This window comes from Dendrobium catenatum, unplaced genomic scaffold, assembly GCF_001605985.2.
Source record: "Dendrobium catenatum unplaced genomic scaffold, ASM160598v2 fragScaff_scaffold_542, whole genome shotgun sequence".
NCBI classification, from domain to species: Eukaryota; Viridiplantae; Streptophyta; class Magnoliopsida; order Asparagales; family Orchidaceae; genus Dendrobium; species Dendrobium catenatum.
Genome location: NW_021319004.1, coordinates 1474692 through 1486930, shown reverse-complemented (window position 1 = coordinate 1486930; position 12239 = coordinate 1474692). Strand labels below are relative to the sequence as shown.

General features: G+C 36.1%; 1 protein-coding gene across 8 annotated transcripts; it reads right to left on the bottom strand.

The window, feature by feature from the left end:
• Positions 1-1802: 1802 nt before the first annotated feature.
• Positions 1803-11356, bottom strand: LOC110097380. Of its 8 annotated transcripts, none has more exons than XM_020823732.2 (11): positions 10948-11356; positions 6621-6716; positions 6295-6453; positions 5261-6204; positions 4671-4759; positions 4157-4260; positions 3926-4025; positions 3772-3847; positions 3558-3672; positions 2929-3460; positions 1803-2548 (listed from the first exon to the last, which is right to left on the bottom strand). In XM_020823732.2, exons 1-11 carry the CDS (start codon positions 11216-11218, stop codon positions 2056-2058), a joined length of 2979 nt encoding a protein of 992 aa, XP_020679391.1. In that variant the 5' UTR covers positions 11219-11356; the 3' UTR covers positions 1803-2055. The 8 variants fall into 8 exon arrangements, with proteins under 8 accessions (XP_020679391.1, XP_020679395.1, XP_028550528.1 ...); XM_020823736.2 differs by having other exon boundaries at positions 5261-5349; positions 10948-11354; XM_028694695.1 differs by having other exon boundaries at positions 5261-6453.
• Between the last annotated feature and the right edge of the window lie 883 nt (positions 11357-12239).

The following is a 12239-nucleotide window of genomic DNA, read 5'->3' as shown; positions in this document are numbered from 1 at the left end:
CATATGATATATATATATATATATATATATATATATATATATATATATATATAGTTTTTGTCCTACCCAGCATCATATGTTTAATCCAGAATTATTGTAGAACAGATACTCCAATATTGCGGCGAGGGAGACAACTTTTGGCGTCATTGTTATCTTAAGCATAGTGCCACAACGCTCCAAAGCAGAACGTTGACATGTGTTAGTTCAAATAGAAATTCAAATTTTTATTTTAAAATATTTTTTTCAAATTTTTGGGTTGTTACATCTTATTCTCCATATTATTGCAAATTCTTCAATCTCACCAAACCTACCATATAATATATATAATAATTTTACTTCTTATGCTAATCTCCACCAATAGTTCCATCCATTTACCCCACTCCAAACCCATTCTCTAAAGTGGTCTTGCTGATAAGCTCAAACTTGCACAAACAAAACTAGTCTTATCATAACTTTCATCATATCCCTCCAAACCAATCATCATTCCACCAAAAACTCTAGCTCACCTCTTTAAATAATAAATTAAATATTTATGCGTATTTTCATTAACCAAATTCCATTAAAAAGGCCTCCCATCATCATCAATCATAATCATTACCATGTCCTTAAGAGTCTGATTTCATCTCCCAATAACACAATCCAAACTAGGGGATTCCAGCATTGTATACTATTATACTATTCCACAATTCTCTTTGAATTTGACAAAGGGTCATGGATGTTGTTCACCTAATCGATCATATTTATCATTGTACACACCATAATAGTTATATTTAATACCTATAATTGTTTTGTTGAGTTAGTTCTCAACTTTGGCTTTATAAGCCTTAAGCATGACATTTCTCATGAATAATATGAATAGATGTATTAGAAATTATTTAAGAACAAAATGAAATATTATTGACCAATTAAAAAAAGGGGGAGTGGGGGGAATATCCATAAATATATATTTGGATTAGTTCTAAGACATTCAAAGCTCGATTCGCATAGAATTCTTATCAATTAATTTGTCTTATATCACATGAACTCATTACGAAGGTATAGTCTTCTGATGATCCGGTTCGGAGAGTGATGTATTACATTTGGCTTATGTTAAGAAAGATAGAGATAGACCTAAAAATACTTGGTTAGAAAATTTTAGAAACGACCTTATTTTATTAGATTTAAATAATAATTTAACTCTTAACATGACACAATGGAGAAAAAGGATTCATGTAGCCTAAACCACAATAGGATAAAAGCTAGATGCTGTTATTATTTTTGTTGTTGCACATGAACGCATATACAATATTTTATTAAAATATATAACTATATCAATATTATCAAATAAGTATATGGCATGAAAAGATAGAGAATCAATACCAATAATATTATAATTCAAAGAAATAATAAATTGACAAAAGTAGCCAAATTTATCTAAAGAAGAAATAGAATCAAATTCCATCTAAATGATGGTACAACATATGTCTCTCAAATCCAAATAATATTCATTCTTTAAAAACAACCTAAAATAATTGTCACTTCAATGAACCTGTGGAGGGAGGAGATGCTTCTTCAAATAGAAGATGAGATATAAGCAACAAATATATATTTTTTCATTAAATTTATTAGATACCTAATAAAGTATTGTAAATAAAGGACATTAAACTCTAATTTTACTATTTAGTTGAGCTTAAGCTCATTTAGGCATTGGTTGGGACAACTTATTAAATATTTTCATGAAAAGGAAAAAAAACAGCCAATAAAATTCAATTTCAGGCTGATTAAAATGCAATATGTTAAGTTTAGAGACAATCCACAAGAAATTCACAAAACGATCAGATTTATTCGATTATTTATTTCAGATAAAGTACCAGCTTTTCTGCTTTCCTTGTACGCAGAATACAACTAAAAAATAAGCTGTAAAGCTGTTCTGCAACTTATTGGGAGTTCCAATCACTCTTAACTTTCTAACTCCTGGACCTTCCCACAAAAGGAAGTTGACAAAAGTAGTACATTCAGTAGACAAAGTACTATAAAAAGTAGCAATACTAAAAATTTGATGAAGTTCCAGATCCATTAAGCTTTGAACTTTGGTGAAATTTTCTCAACGCTTTCTTTGCAATCATCAAGGACTCTTCTTGCTCTTTCAGCAATGTTAGAGCTGGTAACAGAAGCACTTTCCTTGAAGATTTCTAATGATCTGCCAGCCTTCAGAACAATCTTACCTTGGAGCTCTGCCAAATGCTTCGAACTCTCAGATGCCTTTCGCTTGAGAGCTGAAATTAAAGCAACTATGGTATGAATTATGTTCTTAATCACGATTGAGGATTTGAGTTTTATTTCAGCAGCCATTGCATTGAGTTTCTCGACCAAATTTTCTCCTCTGCTAATTGTTTCATCAACTGGAGATTGCTTCCCAGCAGTAGCCCATGTAATTCCGGTTGTGGCATCTTCTTGCAGGTCTTCATCAACTACCACTTTAATTCCATGCTTTATCCATCTTTCCCTAGCCTCCTCAAGAGCTCTTGCTAGCTCCCGAGCTCTTTTAGCCTCCTCTTCAGCCCATGTCCTAGGAAAAGTAAATTACAAATATTGATCGTCATCACAACTAAACTAGAACTTTGCTGAAACGTCTCTTTACTAAAATATAGATCTCAAACTTATTAAAATGGCAAAATGTCATACAAATCATAAATAATCTAACAAATAGAGTGTAATCAATCATCTAATGAAGTCACTACATCATTAAGAATGGGAATTTGTTGGATTTTCAATACTTGGTTGCATGTTTGGTTTTCTATATGGCAGGGTTGGAAACATGCCTAAACGAAAGCACAAAATGATAAAATCAACAAAACTGCCAGAGGCAATGCAGCTAAATAAGAACTTGAAGAAGTTAAATGAAAAACATATCGCTGCCTGAATTTGAGTTAGTTTAGGGATAGATACCTAGCCATGGACAATGCCTTCCGCTCAACTTCTAGCTCATATTGCAACTGAACGACTACTTGATTCTCACTTTCTGTTTCTTTTTGAAGTTTGGTTATCCTTTCACGCTCAAAAGATATTTCCACCTTGTTAGTCATAAGCTCTTGTAACTGCTCTTGTACTTCACACCTCAGTCTTGAGAGAACTTCCATTTCAGATTTCACAGCAGCCTGCCCTCTAAGGATAGCATTGTTTTCTTCTTCTCTTTCAGTTCTTATTCTTTCCAATTTCAGTCTTGCTTCCTCGGCCAGTTTTTCCAAAGCATTTATCTTCTCCCTTTCCTTTGCAAGCTCTTGCTCAAAACTAGCATTGAGATCTTTCTCAACTTGCGCAACTAGAGCAGTATGTGCATTTACAGCGGTTTCTGCCAATGATTCAGCTTCGATGCGTGCAAGTTCCTCACCGACAATCTCAGCAGCTTCACCAGTGGCAAGAGCGATGGCAGCTTGAGCCTTTGTAACAGGTTTGTTGGGCTGAAATAATCTGGTATAACCTATGAGTTTGTATTGTTGTAAGAAAAGGGAAGTAAGAATAGCATCCTTATGTACTCTACTACTGTCAAGCGGAAAATAATAGTATAGAAGTAATACCAAAAGCAAGGGAAATGATGCCCTGTTCCCCTGAAGATAAGTCTGCTAGCAGTGCAGGCCATGCGCCTGAGTCTATTTTCTCAATGTCTATAAAACCAGATGTCTGGTAGAGAAGCTGTTATAAAGAATGATATGTTTAAAAGAGTACCAGAACATGAATTGAACCAAACTATAAAGAAGGTTGATGAGTTGGAAATAAAGCATTTCCAATTACATTTTTGTCAACCTCTGGAAGCTGTTTTCTCTCTAAGGCCATCTTCCAGCTCACAAGATCTTGACGTGAAAGAAGACTGGAAAACAAAAAGTCAGCTACAAACAAATGAAATATTCTTTTGAACTAAATAATAAATATGTTAATTTAATAACACCTTTCAGGAGAAAAGAGAAGCGGCTCTTGACTCTGGGTGGAAGAGCCACTCGTATCAGAAAGTGAAAGCTTGCTGAATATTATTCCAGCCTCCGCTAAGCCTTTGGCATGAATTGTGACAAGGAAACAAATTGGTCATCAAACCATCAGATAAAACAGGAGTGTCTAACTTTGATTTGAATTCCTTATATCAATCCAATTAATCTATATCAGAAAATAACAAATTTTTCACCTTGAATACAGGAGAAATCTGGGTCTTCGGGAGTGATATCATCAAAAGCAAGCTCAGTAACGTTCTCTATATACATTGCCGGATACAATTTCGAAGTTGTATTCCTACGTAGGTTATCATAAGTTAAAAGCTTTGGCAACAAACATAATATTCTATTCTCATGTAGCATGCCTTAATGACATAAAAATTAAGGCCTCGTTTGGTTGGCCGCAAGTTCTCCATTTCCGACTTCAATTGGTGAAAAAATTATTATTTTACTGTTTGTTTACGTGACTTTTTCAAAACACTTTCTGCTACACCTCCGTATTTTTGCCGATCTGGAAAGAAAAAAAATTATGCTTCTCCGTTGTAATACCTCCGTTTAAGAACGAAAAAAATGTGGCAATATCTCCGTTTAAGAACGAAAAAATGTGGGGGAACCAAACGAGGCCTAAGTGGGCTAAAAGATTCAAACTGCGCAATATAAAAGAGGAACATTTTCACGAAATCAAATATTAGTCTATTGCATAAGCACCTGGAGAGGGCACTGCTTGCAAAAACCAACCAACGAGCATACTCCCTGCGGGTGCATAGATCTCCAGGTTGAACACTAGCCTCAATCACCTAGTTATGAAGTTGGTATCATGAGATAATATGATCGAAGTTTTTATGTCATGACTCAACCTCACCTTACACTGTTATTAAGCAATCGAAGTGAAAGAAAACTGCAATATTAAAATGCCATTAACTTATTATACAGATTAAGGCAAATTATCCAAATAACTACAAATATTAAATGACTGGATGACAACAAAAGCATGGTTCCTCTGCCAATATGAATTGGTTGGACTTGATTTTAAATCTGTTTCTATTCACACATGACAAATTCAACCTTAAATAGGATTTGATATTGAAAAAACAGTTTTTTTGGAAAAAATCTCACAGAACTAACATTAATATTAACATATTCTCCATGAAATTATTATCGTGGCAAATTGTGCGTATATAGTACAAAGAGCAGGAAGACATCCCTAGAAGTGAATTTTATCTGTTTATACCCCCGAAGCTATAGCTTTTACCAAAGAATAGAAAAAATAAAAGATAGGGTGAAATAAATTAAGGTACCTTCAGAACTTGCAAGGCTGCGAAAGCCTGACTCTGAACCTGATCAACTACTGCAGGAACAAGAACCTTTCCTAGAGGCACCTGCAATGCTGAAGACACGAGAGATGGAGCAGGTACACCAGTAAAAAGGAATGACTTCTGAGGAAGTATTGACTCAAATGTTGAGTCTTTGTTACTTCGATTATAGATGCTAATATTAGGTTCATTTTCAGTGTGATTAGCATATACTGGAACAGAATATGTTATAGAGGTAGCTTCCTCTAATTTAAACCCTTCTTCAATATTGATTGAGTCAGCAGGAAAAACTAGGGCTTCATTTTGACCAAGATCTGAACTAGAGCCAACGCCAGATGAAACAGTATTAATTGAAGAATATTCAACTCGCCCTGATGTAACACCTTCAGGGGAAAGCTGCAGCAAACCATTATCAAGAAAATCATCTCCCTTTGAAACAAAATCTACATTTTCTATTACACCATCAGGGCTGAACTCAGTGTCAATGGAATTACTTGACTCTTGAATTGTACCACTTAAACTCAAAGGCTCACCAGGTGAGCCTTCATATTCACTCAAAATATCCAAGGGATCATTGGACTTGACAATATCTTCAAGGCTTGGATTTCCCTGCTCAATGGCATAATCCGTTGAAAAAGTGTTAAAGGATAACGAGTCAAAATCATTGGTGATTTGAAGATTCTCATTATGGCTGACAGTGGAACCAGATGAACCAGAAAATACAATACTCTGTGACTCCATAGTATTCAGATCATTAGGGGTTAAATCAGTTGCATTGTTTGCATAAAATTCAGGTAGGAAGGGATTAGAATCTGCAGGTACAGAAATATCATCAACAACAGTTTCAATATGCAGGTCATCTCCACCTGAAGCTTGATTAAATCTATCCACAGATCCAATCCCATCATCATTCAAATCAAGGATTTCAGCTGATGGAACCACCAATTGATTAATAATATCATGTTTATCCTCAGTAATATCAGAATTTTCTAGTGGAGGAAAAGGGTCCTTGTTTATACCTGTCACAGAATCAGGATTGTGGTCATTTATCCTGGTCTCTTTGTCAGATGATATTGCACTAGTCTCATTTCCATCCTGAACAATTTCTGAACTCTGATCATCAGAAGTCAACAGAACTTCTTGCTCAGTTGTTAAGGGTTTCATCTGTTTGTTGACTCCTGAGCCAAAGATTAACAAGCTATTTAAGAAAATAAGTTAGTTGCTTGAGATGAAGAACGTAGAGGGCAACTCATAACCTAGTAAACTACATAAATCATATTTCCCTTGAAAGCAATCCAAATTATATCAGCATTAGCTTCTTAAATGCCAAAAATATTATCCATACCAAAAGTATTTCTGCTGTTTTTGCTGCGGAGGGACAACGTTGCAAAGGTAAGCCCTCCAAAAAGAAAGAGTCCAGCAAGCCCTGCTCCCAGCATCCCTGAAAGAAAACTACTAGAGAAGTGTCATTAGTACTCCAAACATTTAAATTAACTAAAAATAAAGGACTTTGGAACATTTCTAAAAGAATTTACTGTTTAGAGATAACATTCTGGTATCTGGCGTGTTGGTATCAATTATTTCATTAGAATCTTGCCATACGGGATTCCAGAACATATTATCAATACGGGATGCTTTCGAAGCTATTTGAAGTTTATTATCAAAAATAAACATCAAATCAAAATTTAATTGTGGGTTTTCAGTTAGAGGTCCAGATATCATGAATCATGAAAGTCACATATGTTACTCAGAATCAACAAACCATACCTTTAAAAAAGGTATAATAACAATAAGAAATTTGAAAATACAACAACAACAAGAAGCCATCTAACAAAAAAGATATCATTTTTAATACATTCTAACCAAGCATTTTTAGATCTATCTCTACTCTTCTTAATATAGGTCAAATCTACTACATATACTCTCCTAACCAGGTCCTCCGAAGGCCAACATTTTATGCAACCAAACCATCTCTCTAATCTTATCTATCTACTACTAGAAGCCTAGAACTACTACAACCTTTACACGTATATACTCATTTCGCATTTTGTCTCTAAGTATAAAGTCACTCATCCACCTGAGCATCCCCATCTTTATAACACTTAATTTTATGCTTCTCTTTTAATAGCCAACACTCTGCGCCATAAAGCATTACAAGTCTCACCACCATCTTATAAAAAATTTTCCCTTAAGTTTGAGGAATACTTTTCTATCACACAACAAGTCCAATGCATTCCACCACTTCAACCATCCAACTTGAGTTCTACTAATAATATCCCCATCTATATCCCCATTGCTTTGAACAAAAGACTTGATATACATAACATGTGCACTTTTTTTTAATGACTTGATCATCCGATATCACAATCCCACCACCAGATCTATTACTATTAAAATTACCCTCAATGTATACGGTTTTAGATCTATTCAAGAGAACTTTTAGAATTCAAAATTGACATCCATAATTCAAGTTTTTCATCAACTCCCTCTCTAGTCTTATTAATAAGAAGAATATTATCAGCAAGAAGCATAAACGAAGGTAGATCCTCTTGCAATTGCCTAGTAAGAACATCCATGACTAAAGCAAAACAATAAACTAACATATGAACAATAAACTAACATATACAAATACTTAGTCAAAATACTTTGCGTTTGAGCACAAATAATAACTCCTATAAACATATCATTAATGAGTGGGATATAAGCATTATTTACTTTTTTTTAGAACTCTTTAGAGCACTTCTCTTAGAATTTTATCATATGCTTTCTTTAGATCAATAAATATCATATGGAGATCCTCGTTACTCTTTCTATACTTTTATATCAAACCTCTCAGCAAATATATAACTTCCATAGTAGACCTAACTAGCATGAATCCAAACTAATTTTAAGAAACATTAGTATCACGTTGTAAGCTATGCTCAATTATTCTCTCCCATAATTTTAATGTATGGCACATTAACTTAATTCCACCATAATTGTACACTCTTGCCATTACATTTATTCTTAAAAATAGGAACCAACACAAGCCTCTACTGATCTGGCATCTTTTTAGTCTTCAAGATAATATTAAAAAAATTTAGCAAGCTAAGAAATTCGTTGATCTTCTACTACACTTCCGCTTTTCCACACATTAGCTTTTTAAAGCCTCTCCAACATCAATTTTACTAATAAGATGATAAAAACAATAGTCTCTATTTTCATTTAGGGTGTTAAGGTCACAATTCATCATATTTTGAAAACTTTTATTTAAAAGTTTATCAAAATATCTCATCCATCTATGTTGAATATCATCTTCTATGAAAATTTGAAATATAATATAATTATTCAATTAAGAAAAAGGAGAATTCTAGGGACATGCTCATCTTGGCCCAAAACCTCACCTTATAAGGAACATCTAGTGAATTTATTTGCTCGGGCACCTAAGGCTTCATTGCTCTACCCCAAAAATATTGAGCAACTGATAGATAACTAAATCCTAGAAGTATAAGCACAACATGGAACCGGACTAATATAAAAATTGTTGTCTAACAAATAGTAGAAAAAAAACTATCAAAAGAGAAAAAATATCTGCGACATAAATAATATGGTAAAACCTCACAGAATGAACTAAGGCAAAAGTATTATAAGAAAATTCGGGCGCATATCAGTTCAAACTACAAAAGGTAGCACTTTTCTCTAATAATTCATGGATCATAAACAATATGTTTGATTCCTCAAGCTCCTTGCTACCGTTTCTAAAAGCCCTTAAGCTTCAATATAATAAAAGCTATATAATATAAAAACCCATTACTCAAAGGGTACGCCAACATCCATCCACTATATGTCACAACCCTTTACTCATAGCCATTACTTTGATATAGGCCATCCACATCAAAGGTCTCTAGCTATATAAAGTACCTATTTTCCTATAAATAGACTAGCTAGCTATAGCACGAAGTAATAACATAGTTTATCAATGGAATGAATAAAGAATAGCTTTTTCCAGCACATTATTCTATATTCCCTCTTTTTTCTCAAGTCATTTAAAGCTTTACTTTATTGGTGTTAGAAATTTTACCCAATAGCCCCCTTCCCTCAACTACTTTTTTATCTTTCCAACATGAACCCATCTAATGAGTCGATCACACACAACTAGCATGAAGAAACCACAACTCCTCTCCAAATGGTTAACACCCCCATTCCTCTTTAACTCAAATTCCAAATCTCCAACATTAAGAATATCTGCAACCTTTAACTCTAAACTCACCCCAAAAAATCACCAAACCTGGATATAAAGATTATCAATGAAATCAATTAAGAATAGGTTCACCTATTCACTGTTCGGTGTTGCTTCTTCCTCCCAAGTCCTTTGCAGTTTTATTTTCTCAATACACTAAACGCCAAACCCACGAATACATGTTTTTCTGTCTTTCTTGCATGGGACGAAGTATATTCTTGTTCAAAACACCAATTTTAGCATTTCAAGCTTTAATCACAATCATCATTATAGAGAAAAGTGCCAAGCAAAAAGCGAACCATATCAAGCAAATGCTTTTATGATTAACTGTCAACACCTATTCAGTATCTCCAGACCTCTCTTTAAAATTGCGCAATAAGAGGCGCGCCTCTGCGCAATTTGACCCAAAACCGCTTCGAGGCTTACGCAATTCCTCTCCTGGCAGAGGCGTACGCCTCACTTGAACTGAGACGCGCCTCAGAGGCGCAATTGCGCAATTCTAGCTGATGCGTACGCCTCAATTATATGCTCGGTACCGCTCAGTATATGCTCGGTATAGCTAGGTATTTGCTCGGTACTGCTAGGTACATGCTCGGTACCGCTTAGTATATGCTCGGTACAGCTAGGTATTTGCTCGGTACTGCTATGTACATGCTCGGTACTGCTCAGTACCGCTAGGTACATGCTCGGTACTGCTAAGGAACATGCTCGGTACCACTCGGTATCTTCCCATAAAAACAACTTACGAACTTCAAAAACAAATAGAACTTCAAAATTACTCTTACAATAAAATTTTGTTCCGGGGGCGTTGCCCCCGGAAACCCCCACAGGGGCGTTGACCCCGTCGAACCCCGCTAGGGGGTAGCGCCCCCTTGGACCCCCGACAGTCCGGCATATTGTTCTATTCATCATCTTTAGTAATAGTTGTTAGTGTTAGTCTACTTGTTCATGAGTGCATGCTTTGATTGGAAGACATTGGACTCTATAGGAGAGGAGGAAGGGGTGAGAAGATTCCCTTGAAGACTCATTTAGTGATGGGACATGATTGGATTATATATGTTCTTTCTTAATTGTACTTTGGAAGTTTTGATAGACTAATATTTTGTGGTTTTGTACTTTAGGACATGATTTTATTGCATTTATTTTCTTACTTTCCCCTAATTTTAATTGTCATTTAGATGTTTTTATTGTAGGATAGAATCTTACTATTTTTACTTGCTAAAACCCTTAAATTCTCATTTACGCAATTCTTCGTCGGTGAGGCTTACGCCTCGCCTCACGGACGAAAAACGCCTCGAGGCTTATTTACGCAATTTTAAACCTTGCTCGAGACTATGTTCCCAATGACACCAGTAAAAGTCATTGAATCAAAACCAGCCAATACAGTTAATAACTTTAAACAAATATCAAAAGGCTCAATTTGACGAACTGAAACAGAAAAAGTAACACTCACCTCCACGCCCTCCCTTTTCCTGAGAATTCCCCCCGCCCTCGCTCTCCAATCCAGACCATCCGGCAAATGTCTCAGGCAACTTGTTGATGATGCTCCATGATTGTCCTTCCCTATCTTCATTTGTGCTCCCTCGGGAAGCAGAGGCAAGAACAATCCGGGGTCGGTATAAACGGAATCGGATCCGACGAAGGACGGAAGACGATTCATGGCCCCGACGGATGGATCGCACCTGTAGCGAGCCAGGAAACAAGGAGTTGCCCAGTGACGCCATTTCTTCTATGGAGGAGAGCTTTGTTGCAAAGTGGCCCAGGAATTCTAGGGTTTTTTGTTTTTAAGTAAGACAGGAAGATCGTGGAAGAAATCTGAAGACAACGATTGAAGTGTCTTATTACCTTGGTACGTCCGTCCGGGATAAGCCTAATTGCCTATATCAATGCAGGTCGGGTTTTGGGTGAGGTTGGACTTTTTTTTTTTTTAAGAGACGGGCATCTATTTGTTATGGAACAATTATTACGTCCTTTGACATGATGTAGAGCTACGTTCGGCCGTCAATAACATATTGCCATGTGCTTTTATTCTTTACAGTGCGTCCCAATGACTTCACCTAGACCGGAACCCGGGAATGCTATGTTCGCGATTTTCTCGGAATTGCTCGGTATTTGCTCGGTATTGCTTTGCAAAAACGAGAAATACCGCTCTGTGAAAACCAATACCATGCAAATACCGAGTTGTATCGAGTTTTTCTACAACTCGGTACAACTCAGTACAACTCGGTATTTGCTAGGGATTTGCTCGATATTGCTAGGGATTTGCTCAAGATTGCTAGGGATTTGCTCGGTATTGCTAGAAAAAACTCGGTACAACTCGGTATTTGCTCGGTATTGCTCGATATTGGTTATTGCCGAGCAAAATCGACCAATACCTAGCAATACCGAGCAATCTTGGGTCTGTTCCAGGTCGGGTTGTCGAAGCGTGCGATAAATAATGAAAACGCGTGGCGCGATTCTACTGGCGGTTGAACGTAGAGTTGCGTACGTTCACCGGACCAAATAAAAGTTCATCTGTTATCACCCTGAAAGATGCATGACGGCATAATTAATCATGAGGTGGGCCTATCAATAACCAGCCTCACAGGTGCAGTATCATACAGTTATTCTCCCCACTTGAGAAGTCGCATTGCATGAGAGATGAATCGAAAATTGGTTGGGAGTTTTCAATCACGCTTGACCACCAACTCAATTAAGCCCGATGGGGTCCTAGGTTGTTTTTAGGTCGTAGTTAAATTGGATGTA